Genomic DNA, 17,162 nt, shown 5'->3' on the forward strand with positions numbered 1-17,162 from the left:
CTACTCCGTAACACTTAGAAAAGCTGGATAAAAAGTATAACAAACAGTTTATGTTATATAACAAACACAGGCAGACTTGAGATTTTAGGAAAGAAAAAAATCTCCAGGGTCAAAAAATGAAATGAAAAATCAGGAACTCTCACAGTGAACTGATATTGGGATGCTCTGGGAAGGTTTTTCAGTCTGGGCAATCAAAGGGCTTGCTTTTCATAGCTATGGAGGGGATGGGAGATGAGCCTCTGGGCCTTGGAGAAGCCAAGAGCTGGAACTCAAATTCCCCTGCATAAAGCTGAGAATTTAGAGAAGTCATAAGTCAGTTTAAAAGAAAAAAAATTTGTCTGAAAAGTACAGAGACAACAGGAAGCTAAGGGTAAAAAAGAAAGTTTCCTGAAGAATTTGAAACCTTGGCCTGTGTGAAGTTTGAATGTATTCTACTTATGTGGAGTTTATACTATCTGTGTAGTCTTAGAATCCCAGCAGAAAAATTAACTGAAAACATAGTTCCAGGGACTTTCCTGGTGGCACAGTGGTTAAAAATGCGCCTGCCAATGCAGGGGACGCAGGTTTGATCCCTGGTCTGGGAAGATCCCACATGCAGCAGAGCAACTAAGCCCGCGAGCCACCACTACTGAGCCCACATGCTGCAACTACTGAAAGCCGCGCACCTAGAGCCCATGCTCCACAAGAAGAGAAGCCACCGCAATGAGAAGCCCATGCACCACAACGAAGAGTAGTTCCTGCTCGCCGCAACTAGAGAAAGCCTGAGCGTAGAAACGAAGACCCAACTCAGCCAAAAAACCCCATAGTTCCAGGCTGATACTGATCTTCACTGATTAGTAGAAACAAAGACAATCTTCCCTCTCTCCCTATGGAGTACTAATTATCTCATTTAATTCTCATAACTATCCTGTGAAATAGATAATATGATCTCAATTTATAAAATAAATTTAAATTCAGGGAGGCTAAGCAACTTGTCCAAAGTCATCTAGCTATTATCTGAAAGAGCTTTAAGAATCCGCCTGTCAATGCAGGTGACACAGGATTGAGCCCTGGTCCGGGAAGATCCCACATGCCCCATAGCAACTAAGTCCGTGTGCCACAACTACTGAGCCTGTGCTCTAGAGCCCGCAAGCCACAACTAGTGAAGCCCGCGTGCCTAGAGCCTGTGCTCCGCAACAAGAGAAAGCCACCGAATAAGAAGCCTGCACACCGCAACAAAGAGTAGCCCCCGCTCACCGCACCTAGAGAAAGCCCACACGCAGCAACAAAGACCCAACGCAGCCCAAAATCAATAAATAAATTAATTAATTAAAAAAAAAAAAGCTTGCCCAAGGCCAAGTAAGGGAGAGAATTCTCCCTGGAAAAGTGCTGTCTGAGCTCAGAGCCGAGATCTTAAAGGATAAGGTGAAGTTGTCAGGGGACAATGGCATTCTAGACAGAGGGACAACATACACAAAGGCAGTGCAGTAGGAAACAGCATGGTATGCAGTCAGGAAAAAGATCAGCCTTCAGAATCAGCAGACCTGGGTTCAAATATCTATTTTTGTTTGTGGCCTCTTACTGAAACTGTAGTTTCTCATCTGTGCAATGGTGATAATAAACCACACCCTGTACAACTACTTCTAAGATTAAAGTTAAACATGATATGCAGAAGTGCCCAGCGCAGGGCTAGGCCCATGGTAGGTACTCAGTAATAAATAAATGTTACCTCCCTTCCTTTCTCCTAGTTGGCAATTCAATAGACATGGTCTTAAGAATGTCATTTCCATCTGCACTAGACCCCAGACATGTCTCCCTTCTATAAGTTCCCAAGCTTTACTAGGGCTTTTGGAGGCACAGTATACCAAAAGTCATTCAAAATGTTATGAGATAACATCCTTAACCACCACTTCTCAAAATGAGAGCCATTCCCACACCACTCACCTGTGTAGGCCATGTTCTTAGGGTTGCCATAAGGAGCCCCAGGCTGCACGGGGCTATAAACAGGGTTCATTGTGGACAACTGAGAATCCTACGGAGACACAAACAAACAAACAAAAAAACAGCATTGATTAACGATTGCTCATTCTCCCTGACATCAACTTCTCATCTATAATCTTCAGGTTACACTCATAGAGAAGCAACACGGTACAGTAGAAAGAGGACTACAAAAAAGCCATTTGTTTGTATTTGGCCCTATGCTAGACACTTTTCCCATTGTACACATGAAGATACTGAGAGGCAGAGAGGTGACACAATTTGCCTAATGTCAACCCCGGCCTTTTGATTCTCAGTTCAGTACTAGTCCCACTAACCCACAGATGCCTCTACCATGAGTGTACTGTGTGGCATTGGCCAAGTCCCATCCCCTCTCTGGGCTTCAGTGCCCTGATGTAAAATCAATTACTTTAGCCTCTCTGAGGCCCTTTCTAATTCTAAGGATGCTAGTCTAGGAGCTGGGAAAGGATGCAATTCTACTCCTCACCAGGGGAGCCCGAGTACCTGGTGATAAACACACAGACTGCTGGAAGAGCAGCAAGTGTGTCACCCACCTTTTGCACTTACAGAGGACAGGATACTAGTTACTAGCAGTTTTGGAGGAAAACGGGAATTTACTGCCATTGATCATTTTAATGCAAACAAGGAAACATAGCCAAGATCTCTTTCAAAGCTTATTCAAGGGAAAGAAACTTGGACATTTCTGTGCAATAAGTATCACCTGCACAAGTGATCTGTTAATTATCTTAATAAAGCACGTTCTCCATTCTGATTAATGGAAAATCTGTCATTAAGCTCTATTACCCAGCCAATTTGTCCCACCTTGTTTAGGGAACCAGCTCTGACACACAGGCCAACACATGTTTGAAAATGTCTCCAAACATATTATTTACACGTCATAAAAAATCAAACAATTCCCTCCTAACTAGGCTCACATGATAGATGGGCAATTTTTTAGGTCATTAACTTCTCCCATAGCACCTCAGGATAGGAAACAAGTCAAACATTGAAGACAGGCTGTTAAAGTCAACAGCTGGCTTGATGACGATTGCTCTGAGATTAATTACTCTGTCCAGGGTTCTGGAATGAGAGGTGGAGGAAAGATGGGTTCCGAAAGAGACTAAGGTGGGGCAAACAGGCAAAAAAGGAAATGATGTTGGTCAAATTCAGAGGATAGAACTTGAAATGTACCCAATGCGCAGTGCTGCCAAATCACCCCAGGGCAAGAGGCTAGATTAAACTACCACCAGTTGACAAACTGAAACTAGAACAATTCCAGGATAAAAGTTACAGGAGATATACACATTCCAGCACAATTTAAGGAAAAGACACACAGCCAGAGTTATCCAAGAATACACTCTCTCTAAATATAAGCACTCTCCTGGCAAGGTGCTAAGAAAATTAAGAGAGTTCACAGATGTTAAAATACACTGCAAACTATAAAGTGGCATGCAGATGTAAATGATGACGGTGATTGCCTTGGATCTCTCTTCCACCCGACCGGTTCCCTGCTAAATAAGCAGAGTAAGGAAGACTGTGCTAAGCAGCACAACAGGCCCTGTAAACATCTGAGCACTCTCCTACGGAGAAGGTACTCTGTGCTGCTGATTGGACAAAGTTAGAAATTGCTTTTCATAACCAAAGAAACTCATCAGTTTTGAAACTGATCTCCTGCTGCTCCAAAATGAGGGCCACAGTCTCAGGAGACCATGTCTGAGTAGCACTCCACAACAGCATGGATTCCAATCTCAATTAATGACTGGCAGAAATGAGATCTGCCAGGGGTTCAGAATTTGGAATAAGACAGCTACTTCTGGTGAGTGGCTCACAGGCAGACAGGGTTCCTGGCTTTCACAAGGTTAGCCTTTTACAATAGAATCCACACACTGTCAGGGACAGGCTAAAAATGAGTAGGAAGATCACAAGCTCTACAATCAGGCAGATTTAGGTTAAAATCCTAGAACTGCCACATACAAAATGTGGGACCATAGGCAAGTCCACTAACTTTCCTAAGTATCAGTTTCCTCTAGCCTCAAAATGGAAAAGAATAACACATACTTTGTAGAGTTGTCGTAAGGCTTTTGTGTTTTTTTTTTAAGGCTAGGTTTACTGAAGTATAATATACATACAGTAAAATTTACTCCTTTTAGGTATACAGTTCTATGAGCCCTGAAAAATGTATATAGTTGTACAAACATCACCACAATTAAGATACAAAGTATTTTCATCACCCCCAAAAGTTCTCTCATCTTTGTGGTCAATACCCTGCTCACAACTCCCAGCTGTGGCAACCACTGATCTGTTTTCTGTTGCTGTTTTGTGCACTCACATATCGACTTTTATTTTAACAGATGAAAAAAGTGAGGCTTAAAAAAGGCAAATGAACAGTCTGAGGTCACAAAGTAAGGGACAAGGTCAAGATTAGCACCCCAAATGGATCAAAGACCTAAATGAGAGAGCTAAAAACATAAAACTCTTAGAAGAAAGAAGAAAAGATAGCCTAAACCTTTGTGACCTCGGATTTGGCAATGGTAATTATGATACCAATAGCACAAACAACGAAAGGAAAAAAATAGATTAAATGGATTCATCAAAACTAAAAACTGGCGACCACGGGGGAGGGCGTGCTGCCCCAGGTACACGCGGCTCTGCGGAGCCCAGCAGAGAGCGGCGGGGTGAGGGGAAGGCCGCCTCCACCTCTTGGCCTAGGATAGACCTGCTGGGGTCATCACACCTTCCACCAAGGCCTCGGGGAAGCCAGACGGGGTTTAGACGGAGCAGCCGGCTGACGTTGCCAATGCGACGTGGACTGCACGGTGCGGACGGGACGAGCGGAATAAGGCGAAAGAGTAAGACGCGGAGATCACCTTCCTCCCCACAGATACACCAGAAATACATCTACACGTGGCACAACTCCTACAGAACACCTACTGAACACTGGCAGAAGACCTCAGACCTCCCAAAAGGCAAGAAACTCCCCACGTACCTGGGTAGGGCAAAAGAAGAAAAGAAAAAACAGAGACAAAAGAATAGGGACGGGACCTGCACCAGTGGGAGGGAGCCGTGAAGGAGGAAAGGTATCCACACACTAGGAAGCCCCTTCGCGGGCGGAGACCGGGGGTGGCGAAGCGGGGGAGCTTCGGAGCTGCGGAGGAGAGCGCAGCAACAGGGGTGCGGAGGGAAAAGCGGAGAGATTCCCACACAGAGAATCGGTGCCGACCGGCACTCACCAGCCCGAGAGGCTTGTCTGCTCACTGGCTGGGGCGGGCGGGACTGCGAGCTGAGGCTCGGGCTTCGGTTGGAGCAGGGAGAGGACTGGGGTTGGCGGCGTGAACACACCCTGCAGGGGGCTAATGCGCCACGGCTAGCCGGGAGGGAGTCCGGGGAAAAGTCTGGAGCTGCCGAAGAGGCAAGAGACTTTTTCTTCCCTCTTTGTTTCCTGGTGCGTGAGGAGAGGGGATTAAGAGCACTGCTTAAAGGAGCTCCTGAGACGGGCGCGAGCCGCAGGTAAAAGCGCGGACCCCACAGACGGGCATGAGACGCTAAGGCTGCTGCTGCCGCCACCAAGAAGACTGTGTGCGAGCACAGGTCACTCTCCACACCGCCCTTCCGGGGAGCCTGTGCAGCCCGCCACTGCCAGGCTCCCGGGATCCAGGGACAACTTCCCCGGGAGAACGTACGGCGCGCCTCACCCTGGTGCAACGTTATGCTGGCCTCTGCCGCCGCAGGCTCGTCCGGCACTCTGTGCCCCTCCCTCCCCCCAGCCTGAGTGAGCCAGAGCCCCCAAATCAGCGGCTCCTTTAACCCCGTCCTGTCTGAGCGAAAAACAGACGCCCTCCTGCGACCTACACGCAGAGGCGGGGCCAAATCCAAAGCTGAGCCCCTGGGAGCTGTGAGAACAAAGAAGAGAAGGGGAAATCTCTCCCAGCAGCCTCAGAAGAAGCGGATTAAAGCTCCACAATCAACTTGATGTACCCTGAATCTGTGGAATACATGAATAGACAACGAATCATCCCAAATTGAGGAGGTGGACTTGAGAGCAAGATTTATGATTTTTTTCCCCTTTTCCTCTTTTTGTGAGTGTGTATGTGTATGCTTCTATGTGAGATTTTGTCTGTATAGCTTTGCTTCCACCATTTGTCCTAGGGTTCTATCTGTCCGGTGGTTTTTTTTGTTCTTTTTTAATTTTTTTTCTTAATTATTTTTTATTTTAATAACTATTTTATTTTACTTTATCTTCCTTCCTTCCTTCCTTCCTTCCTTCCCTCCCTCCCTCCTTTAGACAACAAATCATTCCAAATTGAGGAGGTGGACTTTGAGAGCAAGATTTATGATTTTTTCCCCTTCTCCTCTTTTTGTGAGTGTGTATGTGTATGCTTCTGTATGAGATTTTGTCTGTATAGCTTTGCTTCCACCATTTGTCCTAAGGTTCTATCCGTCCATTATTTTTTTCTTAATAATTATTTTTTAATTTAATAACTTTATTATATTTTATTTTATTTTACTTTATCTTCTTTCTTTTTTTCCTTCCTTCCCTCCTTCCTTCCTTCCTCCCACCGTCCCTCCCCCCCTCCTTTCTTTCTTTTCTTTCTTTCCTTTCTTTCTTTTCTTTCTTTCCTTCTTTCCTTCTTTTCTTCTTCCTTACTTCCTTTCTTCCTTTTCTTTCTCTCCTTCTTTTCTTCTTCCTTCCTTCCTTTCTTCCTACTTCTACTAATTCTTTCTCTCTACTTTTTCTCTCTTTTTTTCTGAGCTGTGTGGATGAAAGGCTCTTGGTGCTGCAGCCAGGAGTCAGTGCTATGCCTCTGAGGTGGGAAAGCCAACTTCAGGACACTGGTCAACAAGAGACCTCCCAGCTCCACATAATATCAAACGGCGAAAATCTCCCAGAGATCTCCATCTCAACACCAGCACCCAGCTTCACTCAATGACCAGCAAGCTACAGTGCTGGACACCCTATGCCAAACAACTAGCAAAACAGGAACACAACCCCCCACCCATTAGCAGAGAGGCTGCCTAAAATCATAACAAGTCCACAGACACCCCAAAACACACCACCAGACGTGGACCTACCCACCAGAAAGACAAGATCCAGCCTCATCCACCAGAACACAGGCACTAGTCCCCTCCACCAGGAAGCCTACACAACCCACTAAACAAACGTTAACCACTGGGGACAGACACCAAAAACAACGGGAACTGCGAACCTGTAGCCTGCAAAAAGGAGACCCCAAACACAATAAGATAAGCAAAATGGGAAGACAGGAAAACACACAGCAGATGAAGGAGCAAGATAAAAACCCACCAGACCTAACAAATGAAGAGGAAATAGGCAGTCTACCTGAAAAAGAATTCAGAATAATGATAGGAAAGATGATCCAAAATCTTGGAAATAGAATAGACAAAATGCAAGAAACATTAAACAAGGACCTAGAAGAACTAAAGATGAAACAAACAACGATGAAAAACACAATAAATGAAATGAACAATACTCTAGATGGGATCAATAGCAGAATAACTGAGGTGGAAGAACTGATAAGTGACCTGGAAGATAAAATAGTAGAAATAACTACTGGAAAGCAGAATAAAGAAAAAAGAATGAAAAGAACTGAGGACAGTCTCAGAGACCTCTGGGACAACATTAAATGCACCAACATTCAAATAATACGGGTTCCAGAAGAAGGAGAAGAAAAAGAAAGGGACTGAGAAAATATTTGAAGAGATTATAGTTGAAAACTTCCCTAATATGGGAAAGGAAATAGTTAATCAAGTCCAGGAAGCACAGAGAGTCCCATACAGGATAAATCCAAGGAGAAATACGCCAAGACACATATTAATCAAACTGTCAAAAATTAAATACAAAGAAAACATATTAAAAGCAGAAAGGGAAAAACAACAAATAACACACAAGGGAATCCCCATAAGGTTAACAGCTGATCTTTCAGCAGAAACTCTGCAAGCCAGAAGGGACTGGCAGGACATATTTAAAGTGATGAAGGAGAAAAACGTGCAACCAAGATTACTCTACCCAGCAAGGATCTCATTCAGATTTGATGGAGAAATTAAAACCTTTACAGACAAGCAAAAGCTGAGAGAGTTCAGCACTACCAAATCAGCTTTACAACAACTGCTAAAGGAACTTCTCTAGGCAAGAAACACGAGAGAAGGAAAAGACCTACAATAACAAACCCAAAACAATTTAGAAAATGGGAATAGGAACATACATATCGATAATTACCTTAAATGTAAATGGACTAAATGCTCCCACCAAAAGACACAGATTGGCTGAATGGATACAAAAACAAGACCCATATATATGCTCTCTGCAAGAGACCCACTTCAGACCTAGAGACACATACAGACTGAAAGTAAGGGGATGGAAAAAGATATTCCATGCAAATGGAAACCAAGAGAAAGCTGGAGTAGCAATTCTCATATAAGACAAAATAGACTTTAAAATAAAGACTATTAGAAGAGACAAAGAAGGACACTACATAATGATCAAGGGATCGATCCAAGAAGAAGATATAACAATTGTAAATATTTATGCACCCAACATAGGAGCACCTCAATACATAAGGCAAATACTAACAGCCATAAAAGGGGAACTGACCGTAACACATTCATAGTAGGGGACTTTAACACGCCACTTTCACCAATGGACAGATCATCCAAAATGAAAATAAACAAGGAAACACAAGCTTTAAATGATACATTAAACAAGATGGACTTAATTGATATTTATAGGACACTCCATCCAAAAACAACAGAATACACATTTTTCTCAACTGCTCATGGAACATTCTCCAGGATAAATCATATCTTGGGTCACAAATCAAGCCTTGGTAAATTTAAGAAAATTGAAATTGTATCAACTATCTTTTCCGACCACAACGCTATGAGACTAGATATCAATTAAGGGAAAAGATGTGTAAAAAATACAAACACATGGAGGCTAAACAATACACTACTTAATAACGAAGTGATCACTGAAGAAATCAAAGAGGAAATCAATAAATACCTAGAAACAAATGACCATGGAGACACGACAACCCAAAACCTATGGGATGCAGCAAAAGCAGTTCTAAGAGGGAAGTTTATAGCAATACAAGCCCACCTGAAGTAACAGGAAACATCTCGAATAAACAACCTAACCTTGCACCTAAATCAATTAGAGAATGAAGAACAAAAAAACCCCAAAGTCAGCAGAAGGAAAAAAATCATAAAAATCAGATCAGAAATAAATGAAAAAGAAATGAAGGAAACAATAGCAAAGATCAATAAAACTAAAAGCTGGTTCTTTGAGAAGATCAACAAAATAGATAAACCATTAGCCAGACTCATCAAGAAAAAAAGGGAGAAGACTCAAATCAATAGAATTAGAAATGAAAAAGGGGAAGTAACAACTGACACTGCAGAAATACAAAAGATCATGAGAGATTACTACAAGCAACTCTATACCAATAAAATGGACAACCTGGAAGAAATGGACAAATTCTTAGAAATGCACAACCTGCCAAGACTGAATCAGGAAGAAATAGAAAATATGAACAGACCAATCACAAGCACTGAAATTGAAACTGTGATTAAAAATCTTCCAACAAACAAAAGCACAGGACCAGATGGCTTCACAGGCGAATTCTATCAAACATTTAGAGAAGAGCTAACACCTATCCTTCTCAAACTCTTCCAAAATACAGCAGAGGGAGGAACACTCCCAAATTCATTCTACGAGGCCACCATCACCTTGATACCAAAACCAGACAAGGATGTCACAAAGAAAGAAAACTACAGGCCCATATCACTGATGAACATAGATGCAAATATCCTCAACAAAATACTAGCAAACAGAATTCAACAGCACATTAAAAGGATCATATACCATGATCAAGTGGGGTTTATTCCAGGAATGCAAGGATTCTTCAATATACACAAATCAGTCAATGTGATACACCATATTAACAAACTGAAGGAGAAAAACCATATGATCATCTCGATAGATGCAGAGAAAGCTTTCGACAAAATTCAACACCCATTTATGATAAAAACCCTGCAGAAAGTAGGCATAGAGGGAACTTTCCCAAACATAAAAAAGGCCATATATGACAAACCCACAGCCAACATCGTCCTCAATGGTGAAAAACTGAAAGCATTTCCACTAAGATCAGGAACAAGACAAGGTTGCCCACTCTCACTACTCTTATTCAACATAGTTTTGGAAGTTTTAGCCACAGCAATCAGAGAAGAAAAGGAAATAAAAGGAATCCAAATCGGAAAAGAAGAAGTAAAGCTGTCACTGTTTGCAGATGACATGCTACTATACATAGAGAATCCTAAAGATGCTACCAGAAAACTACTAGAGCTAATCAATGAATTTGGTAAAGTAGCAGGATACAAAATTGATGCACAGAAATCTCTGGCATTCCTATACACTAATGTTGAAAAATCTGAAAGTGAAATCAAGAAAACACTCCCATTTACCACTGCAACAAAAAGAATAAAGTATCTAGGAATAAACCTACATAAGGAGACAAAAGACCTGTATGCAGAAAATTATAAGACACTGATGAAAGAAATTAAAGATGATACAAACAGATGGAGAGATATACCATGTTCTTGGATTGGAAGAATCACCATTGTGAAAATGACTCTACTACCCAAAGCAATCTACAGATTCAATGCAATCCCTATCAAACTACCACTGGCATTTTTCACAGAACTAGAACAAAAAATTTCACAATTTGTATGGAAACACAAAAGACCCCGAATAGCCAAAGCAATCTTGAGAACAAAAAACGGAGCTGGAGGAATCAGGCTCCCTGACTTCAGACTATACTACAAAGCTACAATAATCAAGACAGTATGGCACTGGCACAAAAACAGAAAGATAGATCAATGGAACAGGATAGAAAGCCCAAAGATAAACCCACGCACATATGGTCACCTTATCTTTGATAAAGGAGGCAGGAATGTACAGTGGAGAAAGGACAGTCTCTTCAATAAGTGGTGCTGGGAAAACTGGACAGGTACATGTAAAAGTATGAGATTAGATCACTCCCTAACACCATACACAAAAATAAACTCAAAATGGATTAAAGACCTAAATGTAAGGCCAGAAACTATCAAACTCTTAGAGGAAAACATAGGCAGGACACTCTATGACATAAATCACAACAAGATCCTTTTTGACCCACCTCCTAGAGAAATGGAAATAAAAACAAAAATAAACAAATGGGACCTAATGAAACTTCAAAGCTTTTGCATAGCAAAGGAAACCATAAACAAGACCAAAAGACAAGCCTCAGAATGGGAGAAAATAGTTGCAAATGAAGCAACCGACAAAGGATTAATTTCCAAAATTTACAAGCGCTCATGCAGCTCAATAACAAAAAAACAAACAACCCAATCCAATAATGGGCAGAAGACCTAAATAGACATTTATCCAAAGAAGATATACAGACTGCCAACGAACACATGAAATAATGCTCAAGATCATTAATCATTAGAGAAAGGCAAATCAAAACTACAATGAGATATCATCTCACACCAGTCAGAATGGCCATCATCAAAAAATCTAGAAACAATAAATGCTGGAGAGGGTGTGAAGAAAAGGGAACACTCTTGCACTGCTGGTGGGAACGTGAATTGGTACAGCCACTATGGAGAACAGTATGGATGTGCCTTAAAAAACTACAAAAAGAACTACCATATGACCCAGCAATCCCACTACTGGGTATATACCCTGTGAAAACCATAATTCAAAAAGAGTTATGTACCAAAATGTTCATTGCAGCTCTATTTACAATAGCCCAGAGATGGAAACAACCTAAGTGTCCATCATCAGATGAATGGATAAAGAAGATGTGGCACATACATACAATGGAATATTACTCAGCCACAAAAAGAAACGAAATTGAGCTGTTTGTAATGAGATGGATAGACCTAGAGTCTGTCATACAGAGTGAAGTAAATCAGAAAGAGAAAGACAAATACCGTATGCTAACACATATATATGGTATTTAAGAAAAAAAAATGTCATGAAGAACCTAGGCGTAAGACAGGAATAAAGACACAGACCTACTAGAGAACGGACTTGAGGATATGGGGAGGGGGAAGGGTAGCTGTGACAAAGCGAGAGAGAGGCATGGACATATATACACTACCAAACGTAAGGTAGATAGCTAGTGGGAAGCAGCCGCATAGCACAGGGAGATCAGCTCGGTGCTTTGTGACCGCCTGGAGGGGTGGGATAGGGAGGGTGGGAGGGAGGGAGACGCAAGAGGGAAGAGATACGGGAACATATGTGTATGTATAACTGATACACTTTGTTATAAAGCAGAAACTAACACACCATTGTAAAGCAATTATACCCCAATAAAGATGTTAAAAAAAACCCAAAAAACTAAAAACTTTTGGGACTTCCCTGGTGGCGCAGTGGTTAAGAATCCACCTACCAATGCAGAGAATATGGGTTCGAGCCCTGGTCCGGGAAGATCCCACATGCCGTTGAGCAACTAAGCCTGTGCGTGACAACTACTGATCCTGCACTCTAGAGCCTGTAAGCCCCAACTACTGAGCCCAAGAGCCACAACTACTGAAACCACGCACCTAGAGCCCATGCTCCGCAACAAGAGAAATGCACCGCAACAAAGAATAGCCCCTGTTCTCTGCAACTAGAGAAACCTGCGTGCAGCAACGAAGACCCAACGCAGCCAAAAATAAATACATAAATAGATAAATGTATTAAAAAAAAAAGGCAAGGAAAACTAAAAGCTTTCGTGTGCTAAAGGACACCATTGAGAAAGTGAAAGACAACCCACAGAATGACAGAAGATTTTTGCAGATTATTTACATAAGGGATTTGTATTTAAAATATATAAGGAACTCTTAGCTCAATAATAAAAAGGCCAATAACCCAATTTAAAAAATTGGAAAAGAATCTCAACATACATTTCTTCAAAGAAGTTATATACATGGCCAATAAGCACATGAAAAGATGCAAATCGAAACCACGAGATACCACTTCACATACACTAGGATGGCTATAATCAAAAAGATAATAAAATGTGTTGGCAAGGATGTGGAGAAATCTAGACCCTTATACAATGCTGGTGGGAATGTAAAACGATATGGCCACTTTGGGAAAACATCTGACAGTTCCTCAAATAGTTAAACACAGAGTTACCACATGACCCAGCAATGCCACTTCTAGATATATACCAAAAGAAATGAAAATGTATGAACACAAATGTTCATAGCAGCATTATCCATAATAGTCAAAATATGGAAACAATCCAAATGTTCAACTTATGAATGGATAAATGAAATGTGGTATATCCATACAATGGAATATTTGGAAATAAAAAGGAATGAAGTATTGATACATACTACAACATGGATGAACCTTGAAAGCATATGAAGTGAAAAAAAACCATCACAAAAGGCCACATATTCTGTGATTCCATTTTTCTGAAATGTCCAGAATAGGCAAATCTACAGAGACAGAAAATAGATTTGTAGATGTCTAGATTAGTTCATGATATATGAAATTCACATCTCTCTTAAAATAATTATTATAATGCAGTACTCACCTACACCTACTTTCACACATACCTACTTCCTGAACGTTTCTTCCTGATAACTCCATAAGCAATTCAAACTCACAACATTCAAAACTAAACTCAACATTCTTCCCCAAGCCCATTCTTCCATCCAGTATTGGCCGTCTCACAGTTATTGACAATCTATCCATCTGGCACTTTAAGCCAGAAACCCTGAAAGTCATCCTAAATTCCTCCCACTCTTTCACACCCAATCAATCACCAAGTCCTCATAAACTTACCTTTCTCATTGCTACTGCTCTCTAGTTCAAATTTCAATATCTCTTGTCTGAAATATTAAACAGTCCTAACAGGACTCTTTTCCCCCATTCTAACCAACTCTAATTAATCCTTGATATTCTTTATTGAAGCACAGGTTGGATAAGGGCATTACTCCCCTCAAAAGCCTTGAGAATAAAATCCCTACTCCTTCACATGGTACAGAAGATCCTCTATGCTCTATCTGGCATGGGGCTCAGAAATCTATGTATTTGTGTTTCCAAGGATATTTTGATGCCCAGTTTGAAGACACTGCCTGAGACTTTCTATGTCAAATGCCATTTGTCTTACATAAGCTTGATAGAGGAATTGAGATACAGCAGTGAACGAGACTAATAAAAATTCCTGCTTACATTCCAGTTGGGAGGGGGGAGGAAGACACAAAATTTTTTTAAAAAGTAAAATATACTGTATATCAGATGGCAGTAAATGCTAGAGAAATCCTCTGAAGGTGGATAGGGAGTACCAAGGGGAGAAGGTACAATTTTAAATAAGATAGTTAGAGAAAATGTTATTGAGTGACATCTAAGCAGAGACCTGAAAAAGCTGAAGGAGCAAGCCATGCAGGTCTCTTGAGGGGAAACTGTCCAAGTAGAGAAAACAGCAAAGACAAATGCCCTGAAGTGGAACCATGTCTGAGAAATAGCATGAAGGCCAGTTTAGCTGGAGCACACACAGTGAATGAAAGAGAAAAGAGTAGGCAGTGAGATCAGACAGGTGATGAAGGCCAAATCATGTACAGCCTTGTAGGCCAGTATAAGGATGTTGTTTTTTATTCTAAATGAGATTAGGAGTGTTTCAAGCAGAAGAGTGACTTGATTTGACTTCATTTTAAGAACATTACTTTGACTGTTGAGCTGAGATCAGAAAGCAGGAAGGCAAGACGAGAATCAGGGAGATGAGTTAGGATGCTATTAAAATGATCCACATGAAAGGTAATGGTGGCTTGAAATAGGGTGGTAGCAGTGGTGGTGGTGGGAAGTAGTCATATTTTGGGTATAATCTGAAGATCAAGCTGATGGGAATTACTAACAGATTGACTATAGAGTATGAGAGGAAGAAAGACATCAAGGATGACTCCAAAGTTAACTTGAGAAACTGGAATAATAAAAATGCCATTTACTGGGATGAGAACTATGAAAGGAGCATGTTTTGGTGTGAAGGACAGAAATTTGGATTTGGACTTAAATTTGAGATGCCTAAGAATTCTGCTTAAAACAATGGTTGGTATACAATGAGCATTCTGTAAAGGTAAACAACCATTACTACTATTATAAATATTACCTCTACTACCAGCAGCTACTATTTATTGAAGATCTACCAGGTGACAAGTACTGTGCTACCGACTTACCTTATTAGTCCCTATAAGTCTTATAAGATCACAATGATCTTGCAAAATAGGTATTATTTTCACTGTACTATAGGTGGATAAACTTAAGTCCAGAGAAATGAAGCAACTTGCCCAAAGTCTCATAACTAAGAATTGAGAGAATAACCAGGTCTTCTGATTCCAATGTCCAAGCTAATTCCACTGTGCTAGATGAGTTTGAGTTTCCCAGTCTCCCTAGTCTCCCAACCCAGCACTGGTTTCTCCTCTGGAATAGCAGGCCCCTCCCTAACCCTCCTTTAACTCGGGGCCCTTTGTGCTCTTTTTGGACCCTGATAGATCCCACCATGGAGGCAGTTCAAATCTACCTACTGGGTCGCTGCTGGACACACACAGGCAGTTATGAGAGAATAAAAGCACTGTCTGCCTGACTTCTATTACTGCCAGCTGTCTAGGATCTTAGCTGCGATATGCTCCCGATCCAACCTGATTTTACTTCTTTTTTTTTTTTTTTTTTTTTTTTTGTGCTGTACGCGGGCCTCTCACTGTTGTGGCCTCTTCCATTGCGGAGCACAGACTCCGGACGCACAGGCTCAGCCACTCGGCGGCATGTGGGATCTTCCCGGGCCGGGGCACGAACCCGTGTCCCCTGCATCGGCAGGCGGACTCTCAACCACTGCGCCACCACGGAAGCCCTGATTTTACTTCTTAAGTAAGTCAAGTAAGATAAGTGCCTGCTGTGCAAGTCCTGTCTAGCTCCCTCTCCAGAGCCAAGTATGGAATTTCCCCTGTTCCCTGGGGTTGAACCACAGTAAGTCTACATTACTTGTGTCAGCAAACACAACTCTGCAATAGCTTCCCATCTTATTCAGAATAAAATCCAAAGTTCTTATAAAGGTCTATAGGACCTTATATGATCTGGTCTCACATGCCCACCTCTCTAGTTGCAACTCCTACCACTATCCCTTGCTTTCTCCACTCCACTCACAATGACCTCCTTGTTCCCTGAACACACATGTATGCTTATGCCTCAGGGTCTTTGCACTTGCACTTTCCCACACCTAAAATGCCCTTCCCCCAGATATTCAAATGGCATACTCCCTTACTTCCTTCAGGTTTCTGCATAAATTTCACCTTGCCAGAAATTACTTCTTTAACCAACCTATCTAAAAATAACTCCTACTGTTATTCTCTGTCCCCAATTCCTGCTTTACTTTTCCTATTGACACCAATCACTAACTGATATATTTTCTTGCGTATTTGTTTATTCTTTCCCCAATTAGAGTTATAAGTTCCATGAGAACAAGGATTCTGTTTATTTTGTCTCGTATCCCCAATACTCAGAATATTACCAGCATATAATGGGCACTCAATGCATAGTCGAATAAATAACGAACCATCCTTCATGCTACTCCAAAAAACAACTCTGGAAAAAGTTTCAAGGTGCTTGGCACTTCTTGGCATATCTCAGTCAACTACTTGGCTTCACATCTCTACAGCATTTACTTCCAATATTCAGAGAAGTCTCTACCGATAGCTCATCTTGGGCAGAACAAGCAATGGTGAGCCAGGTGGTGGCATGACGACTGAGGAAAACAGACAGAGGTGCTAAAGACCTCCCTCCTAGTGGATCTGGCATTCATTCCCAGACCGTTTTGCAAATAGCCTGCTGCTGTCCTCAAAACCACCTGAACTATTTCTTTCAAATCAACAGCAAAATCTATGAGAACAAAATGACAAGAAAAAGGTTACAGGGTTGAAGGATGAACACTTGGAAGTACCACATGCACAACAGGTTGCAGTGTTGTAGTTTACAAACTCCTTAAAACTTTTTAAAGAACTTTACCATTTACAAAGCTTATACAGATGGTCCCCAAATCAGGATGGTTCGCTTAAGATTTTTCAACTTTACAATGGTATCAAAGCAATACGCATTCAGTAGGAACATACTTTGAATTCTGAATTTTGTTCTTTTCCTGAGC

General features: G+C 41.5%; 1 protein-coding gene across 3 annotated transcripts in view; it reads right to left on the reverse strand.

Moving 5' to 3' along the window:
* FAM168A (family with sequence similarity 168 member A) overlaps positions 1 to 17,162 on the reverse strand; it is a 199,127-nt gene that overhangs the window by 46,653 nt on the left and 135,312 nt on the right. For all 3 annotated transcript variants that reach the window (XM_067750276.1, XM_067750274.1, XM_067750275.1), the window contains exon 2: positions 1,924 to 2,011. In XM_067750276.1, the coding sequence (XP_067606377.1) occupies positions 1,924 to 1,993 (70 nt within the window). In that variant the 5' untranslated portion in view covers positions 1,994 to 2,011. The remainder of the gene's footprint in view (positions 1 to 1,923; positions 2,012 to 17,162) is intronic.

The sequence above is a fragment of the Pseudorca crassidens genome, chromosome 9 (genome assembly GCF_039906515.1).
Source record: "Pseudorca crassidens isolate mPseCra1 chromosome 9, mPseCra1.hap1, whole genome shotgun sequence".
NCBI classification, from domain to species: domain Eukaryota; kingdom Metazoa; phylum Chordata; class Mammalia; order Artiodactyla; family Delphinidae; genus Pseudorca; species Pseudorca crassidens.